Genomic DNA, 23,692 nt, shown 5'->3' on the forward strand with positions numbered 1-23,692 from the left:
CTAGGTAGGAAGCAGGTTGTTTCTATGGGGCAGGCTCCCTGTCCGAGTGCAGGATGGTGTGGGCAATTTCTCTTTAGAAGAGGTCACTGACTTCAGCAAGTTTTCCTAGCATACAGGTTAAAGGCTGCACACTGCAAACATCTGAGCTAGGGGAGGGCAATTATTTTGGACAGAGGGCCATTTATTGAGTTTCGGCAAGCCATTGAGGGCTGCATGATAGGCAGTCCAAGCAGATTAATATTTTCTGAATTTTTTATGGGCCCCGTGGGCCGGACAGAATGGCCTGGCAGGCTGCATCTGGCCCCTAGGACATTTTACCCACCCCTGATCTGAGCCCAACTCCCTGAATGGTGCACATTATCTGTAAGGGTGGTGCATGAACACAAGGTTAGAGTGAAGGTTCTTGTGGCAGGCACCTTCACTTCCCACTTCCTGGTATCCAGAGGTCTAAGATTCCTGGTGTTAGTAAAGGCATTGTAAACCAGCGGGCAGATGTGGCCATCATGCAGGTTTGCAGCTCAGGGGTGTGACCATCCAGATGAAGGCAAAGGATGATATGCAAGACCTGATTGCTCCACTCCTTTCTGTAGGCTTTGCAATGGAGACACTGATAATGCAGGTCTGACAGGGCCAGGCAAGTCACGGGCATGTCCCAGAAGCTTTCAGCCCTGGCCATTGCCATAAGAACATTTGAGAAGACTGGTACTTCTCCAAATTGTCTGCACAACAGACCCCCTCCGACCTTCCCACCCCATGCCTTTCTTGTCCATCCTCTTTCCAGTCCCATAATGCCATCAGCAGAGCAGAAGCTATTAGTTATTGTTAATAGTGGTGCAGAAGAGGCAGAAGTGTCCCATCCACCTCTGCCAGAAACTAAGCAGGGTAATACCCTTGGGCAACACCAGGGTTGTAAAATACTCCCCAGTTAGTCAGTAATGGAGAATCATATCCAAGCATCCTCACTGGGAATAAACCTTGCAGAACAGGGAACTTGACTTAGGGCTCTTGATAGTCTTGGCCACGACTCCCTTTGCTCCATCTTCCCCCCCCCATCTACAGAACATTAAGTCCGCTGGTATCCAAGTCCCTTGGCCAGGAGAGACTGTAAACAGCTCAGTTAACTTGTGTGGGTGGCCAGCTGATGAGAGCAACAGACCACAGTGACATAATCTTCCATAATCACTCTAAGGGTCTTTGGAAGACCCATACAGCTTACTCTCCCGCAGTCAGGGGATTACTCCAGACTTGCACGGGGGGCGGGGGGGACCTGAGATCACAATCCAATCTTGGTTCCAGGAAGCTGAGTAAAACAGGAAACTCTGGAGGCAGCTGGAATCAGAATTCAGCCCCAGAGCTACACCACAGAGTCCCAGAGCAGAGATGGACCCCCAAATACTGTCTCCTCTATTGCATATCCTGAGGAAGCTGTGATGTAGCTGATCTCAACAAGGAAGGCCTGGATACTGGGTACCTCTCTCTGGCTACATCAGTATTATATAGAAAGAACATCAAGAATAAAGATGTCACAACTTACTGCTGAGATCAGCAAAAACCTGTGACAAGAGGCCCCTGTCTTTTACCTGTCATGAAAAATAGTCACAGAACTTTAAAAAGCCTCCTCAGGGATTCAGCAAAACAAAGGCATGACTACAACCAGAGAGGAGCTGTGCCTTTGGAAAGAAGGGCACTAGCAGAGATGTGTAGGGAGTGCTAACATTGAAATGGTACATAAATGCAGGCCAGTGATGAGGGGCCGTGGCACAGCTATGTGGAGAGGGGGAGGAGGGTCATGATTGGGTTGATACAGGGGCTTGGTCTGAAGAAAGAGGCACTAGCAGAGCTGGGCAGAAAGCCCAAGACTAGGCCTTCAGGCTACGATGCTGGCATGATTGCATGATAGCAGGTAAGTAACAAGTACCTGCTCCCCTTTCAGTCTGATGCCATTTAGTCCCCACTTTCCCGACCTGTATTTTAAAATCCTGTGGAGCTTTGAAGTGGAGACTCTGTGGTTTCAACAAGGATGGCCCCTCATCTATGATACACTGCTTAGGGCTCAGTATCAATATTGAGATCATTCACTGACTGCTCCCTAGCTGCAGTCAGGGCATAAGGGAGGCCACCCTGCCCTTCCTTTGCTGCTAGGATTTAGCTTTAAAGTCTCACCAGTGTTTCAGCGCTCACTGCCAAGAGTGGAGTGGATTACTCTTGAGATCCTGAGCACTAAGGCCAGAGCAGTGATGAGACAGAAACACCATTAAATAACCATCCTGTAATTAGTGTGTAAAGGCCAAGGAGCAGAGCCTGGGGCTCACCCTGACCCCATCAGGAACCACACAAAAGGGGGCTGGGATTACAGCACTTGACCATAGTCTTATGCAGTCCTGGTGTTTTAGTGCAGGGTGGGGAAGGCTAATGCAGTGCCAGGCATCTCCAGGACTGCAGCAGGAACAGGCCAAGTCCAGGTAAGTGAAAGTAGATGGGAGCAGGGCCAGTTCTTGCCTCCACTGGGAAAGGTCCAGCCTCTAGCCTCCCCCTGCCCAGTGAGGGGCAGACAGCAGGAGCAACAAAACAGTTACTGGGAACCAACCTGTAGTTTAGCAGCAGGAGCAGCAACTGGGGGCCTGGAGACTGCCCTGAGTCACCCCAATCCCCTAGGTGCAAGCGGCAAATGGCCCCTGCGTTTCAGTAAAGAGGATCCTAGTAGTGCCCATCCCTTGGAAGCAGCCCTCACTAGGCAAGTTGAGTAAGACACAGATGAGCTGCTCACCTTGCTCCACATATCATAGTTTCAGTTTCATAGTTGGTAGGGTTGGAAGGGACCTGAGCAGATCATCAAGTTCGACCCCTGCCATGGGCAGGAAAGAATGCTGGGATCAAATGACTCTGGCTAGGTGTCTATCTAGCCTCCTTTTAAACACCTCCAGGGTAAGAGTGAGCACCACTTCCCTTAGAAGTTGGTTCCAGATCCTAGCCACCCTGTGAAGTAGTGCCTCCTGATATCTAACCTGAATCTACTCTCCGTCAAGTTATGGGTGTTATTCCTTGTTGCTCCCAGTAGTGCTTGGGGGAACAGGGACTCTCCCATTGCCTGCTGGTCTCCCTTGGGCAGTTTATAGATGGCCACCAGATCCCCTCTCAGCCTTCTCTTGTGGAGGCTAAACAGGTTCAGGTCTCGTAGCCTCTCCTCGTAGGGCCTGCCCTGCTGACGCCTGATCATGCAAGTGGCCCTCCTCTGGACCCTCTCCATGTTGCCCACATCCCTTCTGAAGTGCGGTGCCCAGAATTGGACACAATACTCCAACTGCGGTCTGACCAATGTCATATAGAGGGGAAATATCACCTCCTTGGCCCTGCTCGTGATGCATCTGTGGATGCATGACGAGGTGTGGTTGGCCTTCCTGACCGCGATCCCACACTATCGGCCCACGTTCATTTTGGCATCAGTAACGACTCCAAGATCCTTTTCTGCCTCTGCACTGACGAGAAGAGAGTTTCCCAGCCTGTAGGTATGCTGCTGGTTCTTTCTCCCTAGATGCAGTACCCTGCACTTGTCAGTATTGAATCACATCTTATTCTCATCTGCCCACCCCTGTAACCTGTCCTTCCCTTCTAGCGTGCCCACTTCTCCCCACATCTTAGTGTCATCTGTGAATTTGAACAAAGTACTTTTCACCCCTCATCCAAGTCGCTGATGAAGATGTTGAACAGTGTGGGCTTGAGGACCAAGCCCTGGGGGACCCCACTGCTCACATCCCTCCAGGTCGAATAAGACCCATCCACCACCACTCTCTGGGTGTGGCCCTCCAGCCAATTGGCAACACATCAGACTGTGCAGGCATCAACACCACAATCTCCTAATTTTTTAACGAGAATGGGTCGAGAGACAGTGTCTAAGGCTTTCCTAAAGTCCAGAAAGACTATGTCCACATTTGCAGACGGTGATCAAACGCAGGGCTGTCCATCCCCTCTGCTCCACTAAGACTCCCTTAAACCTACAGCTGGCTGACCTAGCACCTTGAAATGCAACAGCCACTTAAAAATCACAGATCACAGTGGTCTTCCTTTCCCCCAGAGGAAGGGACCACGGTTTGGCTCCATCACAATCTGGACCATCTTCCCCAGCCCCATCCAGGCCCTGTAGATGCCAAGAGAGCTGCAGGTCATTACTGTGTGGGTGTGTGCATACATGTATGTGCAGGTGTACCTGCAAGTGTATAGATTAGTGTGTGAAATCTGTGCACAACCAATGTGGCTGATGAGCCATGACATGCTGTTCATGCAACTGGGAGACTGGGTGGCAGTTGACTCTCACTGCAGCAAAGCAGAGCAGAGCTGCAGCCACTTACAGGCTGGACATAGGCCCCAAGCTGCAGCAAGCTCAGACCCCGGTCACATGCCTACCTGCATGACAGGCCAAACCTCTCTGGATGCAGAAGATCCAGCATCTACTGCATGAAGCAGCAGCCAAAACCAGGACAAAGAAGGATCATGGGTCCCCACAGGATGCACCAGTACAAGGTCCCTTCCAGCCCTAATGTCTACGAAATCTATGAAATCTACCAGAGGAGTACTTTGTAACTCACGGGTAGCCCATGGGCAGCACTGCAGCTGTACCACCTGCTCCCAGGACAGCTATTCCTGCCACTTTCCTGCTCTGGGTCCCTCTGCACTCCCAAGACCAGGGAGTGACAGGGGCATGCCCCATTGCCAGCAATAGGGCAAACAGCCTCTCTCAGCAGCAGCAAGTGTGCAGTGGGCTCAGCCCACACCACAATATTCCTAATAGCAGGGGCAGGCAATTATTTTGGGTGGAGGGATGCTTACTGAGTTTTGGCAAGCCATCTAGGGCTACATAACAGGCAGTCAGGGGCAGATAAATATTAATTTTGTAAATTTTTTAGGGGTCCCGCAGGCCAAATAGAATGGCCTGGCCTGCGGGCCGCATTTTGCCCACCCCAGCCCTATAGCCAGTGCTACCCCCATTCACTTGCTTAGGTCACTCACAACTAGGGCTGTGTGTAGCTTTGGTTGCCGATTTGATTTGGAGATTAGGCCTGATTCGGGGGCCGAATCTCCAAATCCGAATTGAATAAGGAGACCCGTTAAAAGCTCCGAACTGATTCAGAGCATCTGAATCGATTCGGAAAAGATTTGGATCAAGCTGAGGAGAGGCAGGTACAGCTGGGTGGCTGCAGGTTCTCCCATAGCTCCTGCACCTGCGCCTGCCTCTCCCCAGGCAGGGGCAGGGGGGGTGGTCATGGGGGAAGCCCCCATGGCTGCCCTGCCCAGCCCCAGCCTCCCAGCACTTCAAAAAAAAGAAAAAAGCCCCACATTCCCTGGGCTTCAGCAGTCACCCAGATCCCAGCAGTGCTTAGCCCCAGCAGCCCCAGCTCCTGGACAATGCACAGCACCCTGCTGAGCCACCCTCCACCTGTGCCATCACAGGGGTGCCAGGTGTGGGGGAGGGGGCAATGCCTACTGTTCCATGCTGTGCAGGGGGGCTCTGCCACAAGCGCCCAGATTGCCACTGCTGCAGCCAGTGAGTGTGAAGTTTTTTAACTGCCAGGAGGCTGGGGTCAGGCAGGGCACCCATGGGGGCTTCTCCCACGACTCCCCCAACCTGGGGAGAGGCAAGCACAGCCAGAGGAGCCATGGGAGAACCTGCAGCCGCCCAGCTATGCCTGCCTCTCCCCAGTAAATCTGAATCACCGAATCTCTCCGAATCAGCACCGAATCTTTCAAAGCCGATTCTGCCATATCAAATGGGAACGGTGATTTGAATGACCAAACTGAATCACCATCCTCCGAACTGGCTGAATCCGAATTGAATACTTCGCTATTCGCATAGACCTACTCACAACCAGTCCCATGGAGACATTGTGTTGCACTGTGAAACATCCCATTAGCCTGTGTGGCACTTGCCTCTCCTCGCTCTCAACCAAGGATATGTGTGTTGTTCTCGCCTGGGTCTTCCAGGACATGTATCCTCTGCAGATGCTCTGCAGAATCCCTCCAAGAACTGCAGAGCAGGGATTGGTTTTTACCCTGCAACTGTGCGGTGCCCTGTACGAGGGGCCCTTAGGTACTGGAGCAATGAACAGAATAGATACACTGCCTGCTCTGTGGCTCTGAACTCTCGCCTGTCCCATCCCTCTAAGTCCTTTCCACCAGTTTTATGGGGCCAGGTGGCAAGAGTCATGTAGCACTGTGGTTGTGACCAGGCTAGTCTCTTCCCATGCAAAAGGGTTGGCAGGCTCATCTTGGTCCATTCTCTTCACCCCAAGTGCAAAATGTTAACATGGCAGGAGAGACCTGCTGTGTCTGAGTTCAAATTGGCTTACAGGTGAAACAGCAGCCTCAGACTAAGTTAACCTGAGCCACAACCTGCTCTCCAGAGAAGGCCTGCTGTTATGTCTCCCTTGAGGACACAAGCCTCTGCTTGCACCCACAGCAAGCAGGCATCTGTGCTTTCCTATAATCTATAAGCAGACCAGAAAAGGGTGTCCTGTCGCTCTTGTTTAGATTGAACCGGGTTCCCCTGGGGGGCTGTGCAGAAGGCCCTAACAGACTGAATTCCTACAACCCTCAGAAGGACAAATGTGCTGGGGCTTCAACCAGAGTCCCCCCACACTCCCCACCAGGGCTTGACAAGAATCCCAGGGGTCAAAGGCATGTATTCTCAGCAACACTGGGGAAATGACAGTGAAGTGAACAAGGCAGGTCATGGTTATCTGGTAACATGGCAACATTGCACTCTCACTATTGCACTACCTAATGTTGTTCTGGAAGGTCTCTAGGCATGAAAATACAGCTTGGTCAGGGAGCTCAGACCAGCGCCCAGAGGGAGGTGGTTTGACACCTGAAGCTAACTGTCCATCATTTTCCCTTGAGCCTCCCCCTGTGCAAGCAAGGGAGAAAGGCAGAGGAGAAGAACAACTGGCTAGCCCTATGCAGCAGGACACATTAGGAAGCCCCGTCCAAGCAGCAAAGGGACCAACTTTCCACCCTCCTCTCCCCACTTCAGAGCTCATCAAGGAATTCAGAGTTTCCAGATATACAGCGCTCTGGAGGGAGCCACACTGGACCTCAGCAAATACTCCCTCAGCAAATACTCTGCTCTCAGAAGAAAGGAAACCCAGAGAGCAATAGTGCTGATAGAGCACTTTCAAGCACTGGGGTGGGAGACGGAAAGGTGGAGGGAAGAGTTCTACTGATGGGGGTCAGCCTAACTGTTTGGTACCTGCAGTGCCCAGTGCTGGAGATACCCTATTGTGGGTCAGTGCTTCAGGGGTGCAACTATCAACTCCTTAATCCCTTTCAGGCCAGGCCCCTGCTTAAAGGGCAATCTGGTCCTCTCCTTGGTGTTCACCGAGACAGTTTTTGGGTGGACGGAGTACGAAAAGGTGAACTTGCTACGGCCAAATTTAGCATTGCTCTTTCTTCAGGCTCTGGGAAGCCAAATTAATTTCTTTCAGGATTAACCTTACTAAGCACCCTCCCAACTGTCTAAACAGGCTGTGGAGGTGTCACAGAGCAAGCCCCCCTCAGCGGTCGTACCACCAGGATACGCAGGGAAGCTGAAGGTTTATCCTTCTTACCCAAAACTCCTGGAAGTAAGCAGGCAGTCAGATGCTCCCCAGCCCAGACCTCCCCAGACCTAGAGGCCACATTAGCAGCATGCCAGGAGGCCCTGCCTAGTGTGCAGAGAGCAGCAAGCCCCAGCTTCCTTAATGGCTGGTGCAAAGGGCATGCACAGTCCAGGTGAATGCCTCCAAAAATACACACTCCAACCCATGCCATATGCTGGGACAGGCATTCCCCACAGAGCCCCCACAGATGGAGTAGGGTTCACCCCGCAGGAACTGTGCACTGTACAGGCCACATTGCAGGGGCCTGGGCTGGAGTCTAGAGAGGAGCAGGTGAGGGGCAGGTCAGCTGTGACGGTGTACACGCTGGTGCTGCAGCAGGTTGGAAGGGTGGGCAAAGCCCTTGTCGCAGACACTGCACTTGTAGGGGGTCTCGCCTGTGTGCACCTTCTCATGCACTGTGAGGTACGACAGGTCCTTGAAAAACTTCTCACAGAAGCTGCACTTGTAGGGGCGCTCCTCACTGTGCACACGGTGGTGCTGCAGCAGGAGTGAGGGACGGGCAAAGGCCTTCTCGCACATCTCGCACTTGTAGGGGCGCTCCCCAGTGTGCGAGCGCTCGTGGATCACTAGGTATGATGACTGCTTGAAGGCCTTGCCACAGGTCTTGCAGATGAAGGGACGCTCACCGGTGTGCACACGTTCATGGGAGGAGAGAGCGTTTGACTGCTTGAAGCCCTTGCCACATATGGGGCAGACAAAAGGCCGGTCACCAGTGTGAACACGCTCATGCACCTTGAGGCTATGTCCATATGTGAACTTCTTGCCACAGACGCCACAGACATGGGGCTTGTCATCGCAATGCTGGCGCTGGTGCAGCACCAGAGAGTTGGTGGTGGGGAAGTCCTTTCCGCAGTCGCTGCACTTGAAGGGCTTTTCAGTGCAGTGGGTGAGCATGTGGCGCTGCAGCTCGTAAGGCGTCTTAAAGCTCTTGTCACAGCAGGCGCACTGGTAGGGGCGCTCCCCAGTGTGGATGCGGCGATGCTCCTGCAGGTTGGACGACCGCTTGAACTTCTTGCCACACATTTCGCAGTGGAAGGGACGCTCTTCAGTATGCACCAGCCGGTGGCTCTTGAAGTCAGAATGGCGCTTGAAGGAGGCCTCACACAGGTCGCAGTGGAAGGGACGCTCCTCATTGTGTACCACCTCATGGCTGAATAGCTCCCAGGCCCGCTTAAAGGTTTTCTCACACACACGGCACTGGAAGGGCTTTTCATCTATGATCACTTCCCGGATCTCCAGCTCGGGGCCAGCCCCACCCTGCTTCAGGTGGGGTGGCAGCACCACCACATCCTCCAGCTCTTCACCTGCTGCCCCGCCCAGCACCAGTTTGGCTGTAGAATAGATCCCATGCTCGTCAATGAGATGCACAAAGTCTGGCTTGGAGTAGGTGCTGCCAGGCTCAGCCAGCTTGGGGGAACAGGCACCAGGCCCCGCTCCCTCCCACTCCCAATACTTGCCTTGCCCTAGTACCAGGCGCTGCTCCCCATCCTTGGGGCTGGATGGGGAAGAGCTCATGTCCCTCAGCCCAGCCCCCTGCCCATTCTCCAAGAGATATTTCTTCCTCTGGAAGTTGGTAGCCCAGCCTTGGAGCAGCCGCAGTTGCTTCCCCCGGGACGGCCCTGCTTCCTCGGCACCAGCTGGCTCCCCACCTTCTTGGCCAGGGGGAGCAGCAGCCCGAATGGACTCCAACTGCTCATACAGCCGCTGCTTCCACCGGAATGGCTTGCAGGACTGCTGCTTCCCTGGTGCCTCAGCTTGGGGGACCTCCTGGCATGACAGAGTGGCCACTTCCTCCTCCTCACACCCATTCTGGCCCAGACCATCAGCATTACGGTGGTCTGGAGGGCTGTGCCCCTCTTGGCACCATCCAGTGGGGCTAGGAGAGGATGAAAACTTTTGTCTCTCAGGGGAAACCCCCACCATCTGTAGGTCCTTTTTGCTCCTGCTCTGCCCTTGGGCTGCTCTCTTCAGGGTCCCCATGTCTTCCTCTTCCTCCTCCTCCTCCACTGAGCTATCTGCCTCAATGATCCGGATGTGCCCTGGTGGGGAAGGGGGCTCGCTGGCTGGAGAAATGGGATTGTCTTCCATGACTCTTGCCTGGGCTAGGGATCAGCAACTGGATCCTCTGCAAAAGATCAGGAGAAAAAGGGGAGGTGTTAGAGACTAAAAAACCACCTTAGGGACAGGGAATGGGGAACAGGGCTGGAGAAACAGTAGACGTAAGTTGTGAAAGGAAGCACAGGACACAGTGATGGGGGAGATCATAGGATAGGGGTGTAGGGATAAGCTTGGGCAAGGCCCTGGGCTTTTCCTCAGGGACAAGGCCCCTATCACAAACTGGCATTTCCTGATAAGGGTTCCAGTACCTGACACCTGGTGCTCAAGGCTACTCTGAACTTTGGCTGCCCCAGGGCAGCGCAGAGATAGGCAAACCTACTGGGCAGTGGGGGACATCCACAAAATTCCCTTTGGCTTGGAGCTAGGACACAGCAGAACCAGATGGTACAGAAGAGGAGGCAACACAGCAGCAAGAGCCAGAAGTGACTGAGCAAAGGCACAGGATATATTCTTAGAAGAGAGGACAGCCAGGATATCACTGGGACCATGTTCACTAAGGATGGAGCATCCCAAAATATTCCTGGTCTTCCTCATCCAGATTGCCAGCCCTGCCATATTTATAGGCTTCCTCTACTTCCTCCTCCTGCTCTGCAAGCATCTGAGCTAACCTGCTGGCCCTGCTCCTCAGTCTGTATTAGGGAAGATGTCTCTCCACCAGTGCCCTGTAGTGTTTTCACTGTCCTTTGGGGAGAGGAGAGGCAAAGCCAGGGGTTAGTGTTCTGTACCACCACAAGCCTGGATTCCAGCTTACTTGATGGGACCTGTGAGCCTGAAAGACCACCTCTCAGAGAAAGAGGAGACTGAGCTACACCCATAGAAACCCATCTGTGTGGACAAGGGACCTGCTGCATTTACTACCCAAGCCAGGGAAAGGCCTCAACAGCTGCTACAAGCCTATGCACTGTAAAATATGCCGTGTCCAGATATCAGGCAACAAGCCTCACTCAGGAGCAGCCTGTTTCTGGAGACAGAGCAAGCCCCAGCCCCTGCATTCAACCAGCTGTGGGAATGGCTATTGAGTCAACCCAGCACCCCATCTTTACTTGCTCATGCAAAAAAACAATATTGGTGCTTTAAAAAGGGTCTGCATTAACAACACTAAAAGCAATGATAAGTCAAGTTAACTGGGAGAAATAATTTATTTAAGAAAGTATGCATGAAAACATCCAGGACAATTTTACCAGATGCACAAATGCCATCAGCCCATCACTGAGAAAGGTAACCATGCTGATTAACTGAAAAATCAGCCAGGCTTATAGGGGAAATAAAAGATGTTATAAATAATAGAAATAAATAAAAATACATTAAAAATACATTTGAAAGCATAAGAATGGTGAGGCTGAAGTTAATTAACTGCAACCTCAACATAGCTTAAAAGCTAGAGAATTGAAGAAAATCAGTAAGGGAAGCAAAAAAATACCAAAAGAAATCCAAAGTCACTAGTGTTAAGAGCAGGGAGTTTTAAAAAACATGTGAAAAGCAAAAGGAAGCACTCTAATACTAGTGGACCATTACTGGAAGGAAACAGGAGGCTTGTTAATCGTAATATAGAAAGGCAAATGTATTTAAGAAATAGTGTTCAAGACAGGGGTGATAAGTGCACAACTTGTGGGTCGAATCCACATCACAGGGCTCCTGCTGGGGCCAGGAATTCAGGAGGATGATGAGAGGGGTAGGGCCTGCCACCAAATTCCAAGGTACAGAGCTTCTCTAGGGATACATTCTGGCAATGGTGAGAGGAAGGGGCAAGCAATGGCTGTGTTAACTGTAGTGAGTCCCTGACCCTGTTCACTCTGCCATCACTGTTCTTGTCTTCAGAGATTGGTCCAGAGCTGGCCCAAGAAGAGCCCACACGCTAGACGTAAGCCAGGGGAGGGGCAACCTGTTTGATGCTCCGGTTTAAGAGCACAGTGTCAGGCCTGCAATACATTAGAAAGCTAATGGAATGTATTTAGTAAATTTGCAGGTAACACCAAGATGGGAGGGTGTGGGGGGGGAGCACGCACCTGGAGGACAGGTCTAGGATTCAAAATCACCTTGATACATTGGAGAAGTGGTCCAAGATTTATGGGATGACATTTCATAAGGAAAAATGCGAAGTACTGTACTTAGGACAGAACAGTCATATGCACAAATATAAAATGGAATTAATGGCTCAGCTGCAGTAGGTACAGAAAAGGAGCTGGGCATTATAGTGGACTGCAACGGTAAAGTGTTGCTGCAAAAAACAAATGCTAACACGAGTGGTCTATGCAAATCAAAAGCAGATTCTTTCAGTTTGTTCTAGTACAAGTGAGGCCTCACCTGGAGTACTGTGTCCAGTTTGGTGCAGCACATTAAAAAAAAAGAAGTGGACAAACTAAAATATCCACTGATCCAGAAAAAATCAGAAGCTTAGAAACAAGACATAAGGAAAGGTTGGAAGAACTTGGACTTCAGTCTAAAAGAGAAGATACAGTGGAAGAGAGGAGAGAGAAGAAGATGAAAATTGTTTTTTTTACATACAAAAAGAATTGTTATAAAGATGATGGCAAGCAAAAGCTCTGAGTCTACACAGGGAACGATAATAAATAATGAGTGTAAAATGAAAATGGGAGATTTAGGATGGGTATTAAGAGTTTTATAACTAGGAGGGCGGTTAAGCATTGGAGCAGGTTCCCTAGATCAGTGGTTCTCAACCTTTTTGGACTCAAGGTATTTCTCCATTAGTTTGTAAACTGAGCAGCACCAAATTTCAAAAACTGATTTATATATTACATTAGTTACCTCACTGCAGAAGACTAAGGCAGTGGTGGTAGAGGACTGGCCAGGCAGGGACAAGCCTGATCCTGTGCTTATCTGCTTATCTCTTAGTACAGAGTCAGGCAAAAAAAGTCTGGCCTGTGGGCTGCATCAGGCCCACGGAGGACTCCTTTCCCAGCAGCCCCTGCCCATTTCACAGCGCCTGGCTTCCATGGGGACCCCAGCAGTGGCGGGGCAAGACAGAATGGAGCCAGGGTTTCCATGAAGACAAGCCCAACCAGCGCTGGAAGGGCATGCAGCTGGGTGGGGAGCTGCTCCAGGGCTGAGATCTTGCAGCAGTTTCAGCGTGGTCCAGAGTGAGGGTGTAGCTACGATCTGCTGCCTGCACACTCCAGGCAGGGTCATGCGGGCAGCAGATTGAGACTTTGCCTTGGCTCCGTACCATGCTGTCACCACTGCAAGATCCTGGCTCTGGCCACAGAGTAGCTCCCTGTCCAGCTGTGCCCTACTAGCACTGCTGGGGCCAGTCTCCATGGAAAACCTGGCCCCACACTGTCATGGCGCTGCTGCTCCTGAGGTCTTCATGGAAACCAGCAGCAGCAACAGGGGCAGGGGCTGTGACACGGAGCCCAGCCATTGGCTGGGTCTGCCTTTTTGCCCACCCCTGTCCTAGCACTTCAAGGCACTTTTTCAAGGATCTGGAAGCAGCCCATGGAGTTGCAGCACTCTGGCTGGAAATTAATGAACTAGAGAAACTGTGGAATGTATTCATTGTAAGTTAAACACTAGCTGGACAAATGCATGCCTGGGATGGCTTAGATAAGGATGGCCCTGCCTTGAGCACAGGTTTGGGCTGGATCAGTGGTGCTTAACCACCAGCATACAGGCTGGATCTGACCCAAAGGGCTCCTCATAAGTCCAGAAATTTGACAACGGGGAAGCAGTAGCAGCATTAATTACTCCCAGAGCTGCAACTATAAATGCTACCATTAATCTCCTAAAGCCAAATTTCTGGACCCATTGGGAGCTCTGCGGTCCAGGTAACATGTACTAGATTGTGATGGCTCATGGACTGACCTCATGCTTGTGGGATCTAACCCACACGATTGGATAGGCTGAGCACTTCTGGACTAGATTACACCCTGGGAATCCTTCCAGCCTTCGGATATGACTTATCGAAACTTCATATCGATGGTAATTATGTGCTGTAAGCAAAGTGGTAATAGAAGCCCTAAAACTAACTAGAGCTCCAGTCCTTATTCAGGGTCTCTATTAGAGGAAGTCCTTTGGCAGCTACTGACCCTTCAAGTTTCAAGCACCAGTCTGCATGCAGTTAAAGAGAGTACAATTATGTTACAAAAGTGACAGTGGGGGCTGGAAGATGCCACATATTTAAATAGTTTGTGCATTAGCCAATATATAGACAACTGACATTTCTTTAAAAAAAACAAAACCCAAAACAAAACAGTGGCTGGTGTCACGTTATGCAGTTAAGTATACACTTACCAGGCATATATGTAAGTAGCCTAATCGTACTGTAATATTACTGAACTTCCATTCTGAATTTGGGAAAAGCCAAAGGATGTAGGTAGGATATACAATACTACAGATAAGGCCTAACCAATGCCAACTGAAAAGGCCCTGTCACCTCTCATGACTTGAACCTAGACTCCCATATCCTTTCTTGTCCAGGTGCCATTCAGTCATACGTAACCTATTTTATACTTGTGTTTTTGATTATTCTTCTCAAGGTCTAGCACCTTTCATTTGTCAGCACTGAACATCATCCAGGTAGCTCCAGTCCAACTTTCCAATCTGTTAAGATCCTTCTGAATTACAGTCCTGTTCTCCATTGTGTTCACAATTTCATGTTGTCTGCAAATTTACTGAAGAAGTTCTCTGTTCTAACATCCAAATAATTAATAAACATAGTGAAAAAACAGGGCCCAGGACAGATCCTTCTGGTACTCCACTCACAACTCCCTACCATTTTGACATGGCAACAAAGGCACAGAAATGTTCCCTAGCTGTGGTGAGCAGCAGAGCAGGATCTCCAGCAATGAACCTCAAGTGGTGAGTGGCAGTAGCGATTCCCACAGTGACAATAGGAAACTACCCATGGTGAGGAGCATCACAACTTCTGGTCTGGATCCTCCTACCAAGTACTTGCCATTTTGGTGTAGGTGGTAGAGTCTCCAGAAAGCAGCAGCTACCTCATTGGGTTATGTAGTAGACAGCCTCTAGATTGGCTTCATAATCATCCAGCAGAATCCCCTGCTATAGGACTAGCACCTTTCTTTAAGGGTAACTGAGCCAGCTAGAAAGGACGGGGGAAAGATTAGGACTAGAATCTACACCAGTCCCACAGCTAATGACTTCACTTTGTATGCGTCTGGAAGAGAACTCTGATCACACTGACTGTGACCAACTGTTAACAGTGGGTTGAGTTGGGCTACTGTTAAGGTTTCTCCCAAGATGGTTTATTTGCTTCTCTTTAATAAACCCTGTTGTAGTTTACTATTGCTTGCGAGTGCGGGAGTTGTTCACACTGGAAGCATGCAGACAGCAATCATTTCCCCAGGTTTCTCGATGGAGTCTCAAGCCAAGACAGAGAATTCGTGTAAAACTCTAAAGCTGAACCTGGCCCTTGTTGCTGCCAAGCAACAGACTGAAGATGAGTTACATGTGGAACAGAAATCTAGTAGCAGAGGGTTCTTCACTGTGCCAGATAAAGGCATCACAACATCTAATGGCTGGAAGCTGCCAAAACTGTCAAGACTAAGAACAAAGCACAGTTTTTTAAAGTGTGGATAATCAGCCACTACCTCTACTCACCACTCAGGAGTCACAGCAACCCATATAACTGATTTGCCATCACTGGGCATTTCAAAATATAGACTGATCATTCTTCTAAGGCTGGGAACAAAGTTTGCATTTGTCCTGAGGCTAGCTGTGACTGTGTTTGTCCCAGAACAGAGAAGTCCCAGGACTGGCATGGACATGTCACCTTTTCAATCAGGTTTTAAGTGATCAGCTGAATGTACTGCTCTTTTTCTGCCATTGATTCAATAATGCAATCCCAGGACAACCATTAAGATGCACTCTGCAATGTCCCAGGACAAACAGCTTAGCACTTCATATCCTGTGAACCATTTTTTTGGGAGAAGAGACATGGATGTCTGAACAATGGCACTTTCTCCCAGGACAAAGACGAAGTCTTTTCATAGTCTGAGAGACTTGCAGTGGGTCACAATCACCTCTTCAGCACTCAAGGTCCCTGATAATGTATGTCCCTTGGTATTCTTATTATGAACCTTTGACCAGCACTCTCATCCCTGATTTTTTTTTAAATTATTTGTCCCCAGTAATCAGTTGTCACATTTTCTGTAGCCTCCTCATCTGAGGGAGGCCTTTAGGTTACTTGGTGGGCCTAGACCCCGTCCCTCAGGGTGACATAAATAGGCCTGATAATCTAAGGAGACAATTGAGGCAGCTGGCACTCCTCACTCCTCTGTGCACACCCAGATCCTCACCACCACCAGCCAGAACTAGCACCACCCCTACCTGCAGCCCCAGTAGTGCTACTTATTTTGTTAAATGGCAGCGGAGAAAAACTAAACTTGACACCAGCACTAGTGGAGTCCCTCAAGGGTCAGCTGTGGGACCTATCTTACTTCATATGCTCATCACCAACTTTCACACAAAAAGTAGATGTGTGTTAGTGAAATGTATTATTAACTTTTGGCTCCCACTCCAATCCCTGTTTTCACTTTAGGTGCTGCAAGTATTTAGCTGTTACATGCTTAGTGGCCCCTTCTAACAACAGAAGGGGCTAAGAGTTCCTGTGTGGGCCAGCTGAGGCCTACAGTGCCCTAGTGGATCAGAAGTCAGACAGCCCTGCTCTATATGATACACAGCTTAGCAGTGGCCATGGCTTGGCAGGCCTGGGAGAGAGACCAAGAGCTGCCCAAGAGCTGCCCTGGCTGGGCAGATTACATAGTAGGCTGTGCTGGTAAAGCAGCTACCCACAACAGCAGGGCCACTCCTGAGGTAGAGCTGCCCCTGCCTTGCCATGGAACCAGGCTCCAGACAACACAACCTGACCTGGGGCCAGGGGTCACAGTAGCACAAGAGGTTCCCTCAGCTGGCAAGTCAGACTGGCTGCACAGAGTTCCCCAAACAGAGGGGGAAGGCACACAGCAGGGCTGTCACCCTGGACAGCCAGCAAGCACTGCATATAGCACAGGAGAGTATGGAGGGAGTGGGCCCTAAAACAATCTCCCACCAACGGGTTGGCATGGGGCTCCCAGGGCGCAGGCTCTACACTCCTCTCCACTTCTCATGCCCCCACCAGGGGCGTGAAACACTTTCTCCACCTCGCAGCAGGGTGTATACAGCAGGGGCTCCCAACCCCATCGCCATCTCCATGCCCGCCTCACACCAAGCGCACGCAGTGGTCTCTCCCGCCCCCCAAACGCAGTGGTCTCTCCTAACCCCATCCCCACCCCGCAACAGGGCGCGTACAACTGTCTCCCCCGACCCTACTGCCACCCGCGCAGGACAGGCACAATGGTCTCTATCGCTCCCGCAACGCGCGTGCCGCGGCCTTTCCTGTGAGTCCTCTCCAGGGCCGGAGTCTCTTAATCTCCTGGGGCACAGGAGCAGGGAGCACTCACCCGGCTGCCGACAGCTCGCTCCCCCTCTACCCTTCACATCCGACCGGTGTCCCAACCAAACACATCCCCTCCCCCCCCTCCCCGGCGAGTGCCCCACTGGGCCGTCCCCTGAAACATTTCCGGTCAGGCCCAGCACTCACGTGCCTCGGGGCAGATCTGCTTCCGGTTCCAAATCTAGCCTACGCTGGTTCGGCCTCTGCGCGTTGCACATGCGCAGTGGGCATCCTTGCTACGCAAGCTGCGAGAACCAAGCACCCGGTGGGGTGGGTCAGGTGTTGCGGGTGGCTGGCGTGTACCTGGGTGTCCCGCTGCTTCAAGTCCAGCGGGGGGATCCGTAGGCCGGGGAGCGGCCTTGGGACTGCTGTTCCGTGGGAAGCGCGCACGCGGGGTGCAGGGACACGCTCATTAGTTACACTTGATCTCAGATGTGGCACGTGCGCTGCGTGGGCCCCGAAAGTGTTCCACGGGTCTCAGCGGACAGCGCTGCCTTTCTGTGGAGCGCACCTACTGGGTCAAGCCAAAGGAGAAGGATGTTGCAGTAATGGAGGGGTGAGATGGTGAGAGCCTGAAGGAGAGGTGTAGCTTTTGGGCTAAGCGCAAGTGAGACTCGGGTATCCCATCCCCCAGACCTCCTCCGTGGGGCCTACGTGTAGGATGCCTGCCAGGGATTTGGAAGCATCTGAAGTCCCAGGCTCTAGTCTGGGAAGGAGGATGCTTGCTGGTGGTAGTGCCACACAGACTTAGACAGTTGAGTTCTGCACAGTCAGGGAACTGGGAAGTGATTTGGCTAATTCAGCCTGAGACATTAATAATAATAAAAAAAGTGTTGTAGCTCTGTGGGGTGTACCAGAAAGGCTGTACCTTGGAGATTACCATATACAAAAAGCTGGCATGATTCAAGCATGGCTTTCAAGGGAGGACCTTGAAGGAGGCCTGAGCGGAAGAGGACAGTTGAGCTGAGTGACAGGCAGGATGGTGGTATTGGCCATAGTCCATTGTACTTGTATGCTATAATTGTCCTTGCATGCCATAATTGAGAAATGGGGTAAGCAGGGTCTTGGGAAGATTGTATGCTATTTTTGTTAGGGTGACTAAGTGGTAACTAAGTCCAGTGTCTGATCTAGGTGAGACACTGATTCGTTTATCAGAGATGTGTCTCGCTGGACTTGAGGTAGACTGTGGGGAGGATGTAGGAACCACTGTGGGTTCTTCCAGCAGTCTGATGAGGAGAGAGCTTCCTGTGGAGCTGCTACTTGCATGGCCAGATGGTGCCTGTTGGGCTGAAGCACTGGTCTTAGCCCCACAGGGTGCAGTATAGCAGGAGTCTGTTGTGGTCTGGCCCCAAATGTCTAAATACGAACTTAGAATCATAGAGAACTAGGGCTGGAAGGGACCTCTAGAGGCCATCTAGTCCATCCCCCTGTTTGAGGAAGGATCATCCCCATCTAAACCATCCTATACAACCATAATCTAGACTTTACATAAGACTACTGTCAACCTTGACACAGTACAGACCTAACACACTAACTGCCACAGGTAAAGCAAGAGAACCACATAAGCCAATGAATATCCTGCTTCTATGAAATGTTGTCAATACACAAGAGATCCCAGGTAGAGGGCAAGGCCTGCTGCTACAGAGGAAGGTAAGTCCCCCACAGTCTGTACCAATATGACCATGGGGTAAAATTCCTTTCTGACCCTGAATACAGTGATTGGTCTGACACTGAGTGGAGGGGCAAGACCCCCTAGCGAGGAACCTCTTGCTTTGGCACATATCAGGAGCATTGTCACACTTCAGTCAAAGTTCCTAGCCTTGACACATGCTGCAGACAGGGGGACTAGGGGCAACCAGCAAAGCCCAGAAGCCTGGGAAATACCCATAGTAGAACACAGGCATAGCTCTGCTTAGATCATTCCTGACTAGTAGCTGTCCAGCTTCCTATAATTCAGCGTCCATAAGTTCCCTAGGCAGTTTATTCCACTGCCTCACTGTTCTCATAATGAAGTTTTTTCCGGATATCTGATCTACAATTACTTGACTGGAACTTCAAGGCATTGGTCCTTGTCCTTCTGTGTTCAGCAAGAGAGAAAATGTGCGTTCCCTCTTTATAGCAGGCCTTCAGGTATTTGAAGACTGCTATTGTCCTCTCCTAAGTGCCTTTTTCTCAAGCTGAGCATGCTCAGCTCCTTCAGCCTCTCCTTGTATGACTTGCTCTCCAAGTGCTTGATCTTCTTTGTTGCTCACCTTTGGACCCTCTCTAACTTCTCCATGTCCTTTTTTAAAATATGGAAACCAGAACTGTGAACAGTGCTTCAGATGAGGTGTAACCAGTGCTGAGTAGAAAGACATTATCATTTCCCTGACTTGCATCTAATACTTCTATTGATGTATCCCAAAACTGCATTCACCTTTGTGGTTGCATCACACTGCAGACTCATGTTGAGTTTATGATCTACCAAGACTCCCAGATCCTTGAACATAACACTGCCCTCCAGCCAGGTGTCAACCATTTTATATTTGTGTTTTAAAGTATTCTTCATGAGGTGTAGCATCTTGCATTTGTGCATATTGAGCTTGATCCTGTTAGACCTAGCTCAGCTTTCAAATCTGATCTGTTGAGATGTTTCTGAATTGCGCTCACATCTCCGATGAATGCATAGTCCTTCCCAGTTTTGTGTCATCTGCAAACTTGCTCAAGAAGCTTTCCATGAAAGCACCCAAATAGTTAATAAATATATTGAACATCACTGGGCCCAGGACAGACCTCCGTGGGTCTCCATTCAAAACTTCCTGACATTCTGACATGGGCGCCTTAGTAATTATCCTTTGCTTGTAGCTTGTAGCTATTGACTGAGTTACCTTGTAGTAGCTTTGTCCAGCCCGCATTTCTCCAAGTTGTTTTTGAGAAGGTCATGTGGGACTTTGTCAAATGCCTTGCTAAAGTCCAGATACGCTATGTCCACAGCATTCTCTTCATCTATCCAAGTAGTTACTGTCAAAGAAGATCAAGTTTTTCTGACACAGTTTTATTTCCTTATAAATCCATGCTGGGTGCAGCTTATACTTTTATCTTTGCCTTCCTGATTTTGTCCCTGCAGATTCTGACTATTTTCTGGTGCACTTCCTTGGTGATGTTCCCATTCTTTCATTGCCTGTATGCTTTTTTTCTGCATTTGAGGCATTTTAAAAGCACCTTGTGCAACCATGTTGGTCTCTTGGAATTCTTCTTGTGCTTCCGTAGTGTTGGGACAGTTTCTTGTTGGTCTTCCAATACTGTGGCCCTTAGAAGCTCCCTGCCCTCCTGGATGCCTTTATCCTTCAATCTGTCCTTCCTTGACACCATGCCTATTAACTCCTTGATTTGGATGAAATCCACCATTTTGGAATATAGCATCCTAATTTTGCTGACCTCATGCTTTCCCTGTCTCAGGATCTGAAATCCTGTTGTATCATGATCACTTCTTCCCAAGTTACCCATACACATCCTCCACCAGTTCTTCCCTGTTAGTCAGGACAAGATCTAAGATAGATATTCCCCTAGTTGTATCCTCCACTTTTTGGAAAAGAAAATTGTCCTGCACACAAGTTGGGAACCAGCTTGACATTTTATGTTTGGCTATGTTGTTCTTCTAGCAGATGCCGGACAATTTAAGTTGCCAATCAGTACTATCTCCTACATTTTAGATAGATCTGTCGCCTGCTTGAAGAGTGCCTCATCCACCTCCTCTTCCTGACTTGGTGGCCTATAATAAATCTTCACATTAAATATTTCACCTTTCTTCTTCACCCAAATGCATTCTGTTTTGCTGGCTGCTTCTTCCTGAACTAGGGAACAGGTATAAGTGTTTTTGACATATAAGGCAACACCTCCACCTTTTCTCCCAACCCTGTCCTATGGAAACAGTGTGCACCCCATCCATGTTGACATTTTAGTCATAAGAGCTGTCCAAACAGGTCTCAGTGATACCAATCAAATCATAGTTCCTTTCATAGGCTGTAGTTTCTAGCTCCTCTTCTTTATTTCCCATACTTCTCAAATTTGCATACATGTATCAGGTATATTTTGCACTTTAACTTACTTTTCTTTCCTTGTGCACCACTTATTGCTGTCATGTAGCTTTCTGGCCCTTTCCCGGAGGTGAGTTGCTTCTTCAAGTCCTTTCCCCTCTGGACTATGTGGTCTGTTGCTGGAGGGTTTTGATCATGCTCCCTTGTACAGCCTAATTTAAAGCCCTCTTGCTAGGTGGGCGGATAATGCCCAAAGATGTTCTTCTCCGTTCTTGTCAGATGGATTCCATCTCTTGATAGGGGTCCTGCTCCTAAGGACATCCTGTTGTTGAAGAAGCTGAAGCCTTCACATAGACATCACCATCTCAGCGATGCATTCACTTCCAGGATAGAATGGTCTCTGCCTGTACCTTTACTTACTACACGAAGAATCAATGAGAATACCACTTGTCCTCTAAGCTCCTTAATCATCCTGCCAAGAGCCTCGTAGTCATCTCTGATTTGCTCAGTGTCAGTACTGTTGATGCCTACATGGACAAGCAGGAAGGGGTAGTGGTCCCTGGGATGGATGAACTTTGGCAGTCTCAATGACATCCTGAATTCGAGCTCCAGGCAGGCAGCATACCTCCTGGGCCCCCTAATCTGGACAATAAATTGATGCCTCTGTCCCCTGCAAAAGAGAGTCACCAGCCACCACCACTCTTCCTTATTGGTGACCGTAGAGCCCCTGGCTTTGAGGTCTTGCACTTTGTGCTCTCTAAGCTACTGCCTCCTTTGCTTCATGCCTGCAGATCTCTCTGCCATTTTGTCAGCAGTTCCTCACACTAAAACACAAAATTTGTCAATGAATCACAGGGAAACTAGTGGATTATCAAAATTCTGTCTTAGTGCCACCACTTATAAGAAAGTCCTAACAGCACCTAGGCCGACTCTGTCCTTAATGCTCTGGGGCATGGGGTGAAAGGGGATATATAAGAGTGTAGAGGCAGCCCTGATTTCACACAGGACTGATTTCACATGCATAAGGTGTTCAGAACATGTGGAGTGTGATTCACGGGGTGTCAAATACTTAAAGAAGAGGTTGACTAAGCATCTTTTAGAAAACTCTTCATCCAGTCATGAAATGAATACATCAAGGGATGGATAATCTACCCCTTCCTGCAGTTGGTTTGTCCAGTGGTTAGAAGTGTATACCATATTTCTAACATTTTCTGACTTCCAACCATTGGTTTTCATTGCAGTTTCTTTGTCTTCTCCCTTGGGATATACATGTATACTATAATCAAGCACTCTGTCTTTCCTTGATAAGCTAAGGAGATAGAGTTCTTTATGCCTCCCAGTGAAAGGCATTTACTTCATCCTTCCTATAATTTTGTGACTTATCTGCCCTTTCTAATTTTTCAGTATCCTTTTTTAAAAATATATACACCGCAACTGAATTCCAGTTTGGGTCCATCTGATGCTAAACACACAGGTTAAATTGGCTTTCTTTTCAATATTGCCCTTGTACTGTGCTTACATGAACCACATTCACTGTTTTTGCCACACTGGGAACTTGCACTGAGTTGCTGGCCCACCCTCAGCCCTTTCTAGAGCCCCTGCCTTCCAAGAGACAGCCCCTCATTCTGTAGGCACAACCTGCTGCATTCCTTGTAGGACTTTTACCTGGCTGTGTTCAAACTTATTTTCTCTGAATGGGCCCACCTTGACAAGCCTTCCAAATAGCTAAGGCAGTCTGCCCTATCCTTATTTTTCCTCTCTGCCAGTCTTTGTGACACATACATTTTATTAACAGGGTTTGTGGACAGGCTGTCACATTACTGATAGATGTCCATTGTGTAATAGGAAGTGCACAGCAGCTGTGAAGGGGATTGCGTATTGGGCCTATATTATGGTGACATGGTTGCTCCAAGACTGCTATAGTAATTTATATATAGAATATATATATAGTATATAGAAAGAACCCAATACAAAGATTAAACAAATAAATTATGGTCTAGTGAACACATTACATAGATGAAGGGTTTTGAATAGCTCGTACAAATCAAAGCAACTGTTAACATGATGTCTTTTTGTTAGAGGAAGTTCAGTGAATTATGAACCTATGACCGGAAGAGAAGGAAGATGGGATAAAGGAAGTTGGTGGATTACCAGAGCCTGGATGTAGAGGGAATTGTTATGCAATGATACCTTGTTATGCCTTGTGACATTTACATGTTCAGATGCAAGTAATCTAAAACACTGTTACTTTAGCCTTGAATGAAACAGAGTTACTGTTCCAAGAGTTTTGAAATATTTGTACTGTTAAAGGAACACAGTGACATAATTGTTATTTGTATGTGCAATTATGGTATATCATTCCAGAGACAGAGTTGTTGCCTCTCTCAAATGATGATGATTACAATGATCTATGATTGAAATAGAGTAGCTTGGGATCCAAACCCTGTGGACGCACGCTATGAACAATTCTGCTCAGTTATGGTTTTCTGTGACAGACC

At 49.3% G+C, this 23,692-nt stretch overlaps 1 protein-coding gene across 1 annotated transcript; it reads right to left on the reverse strand.

The window, feature by feature from the left end:
* Nucleotides 1-5,695: 5,695 nt before the first annotated feature.
* Nucleotides 5,696-17,293, reverse strand: LOC149864360 (uncharacterized). The gene is made up of 2 exons (XM_090049532.1): nucleotides 17,186-17,293; nucleotides 5,696-9,774 (listed from the first exon to the last, which is right to left on the reverse strand). Exon 2 carries the CDS (start codon nucleotides 9,735-9,737, stop codon nucleotides 7,932-7,934), a length of 1,806 nt encoding a protein of 601 aa, XP_089905658.1. The 5' UTR covers nucleotides 9,738-9,774; nucleotides 17,186-17,293; the 3' UTR covers nucleotides 5,696-7,931.
* Nucleotides 17,294-23,692: the final 6,399 nt, after the last annotated feature.

The sequence above is a fragment of the Crocodylus siamensis genome, chromosome 5 (genome assembly GCF_052110815.1).
Source record: "Crocodylus siamensis isolate JL-2025a chromosome 5, ASM5211081v1, whole genome shotgun sequence".
Taxonomy (NCBI): domain Eukaryota; kingdom Metazoa; phylum Chordata; order Crocodylia; family Crocodylidae; genus Crocodylus; species Crocodylus siamensis.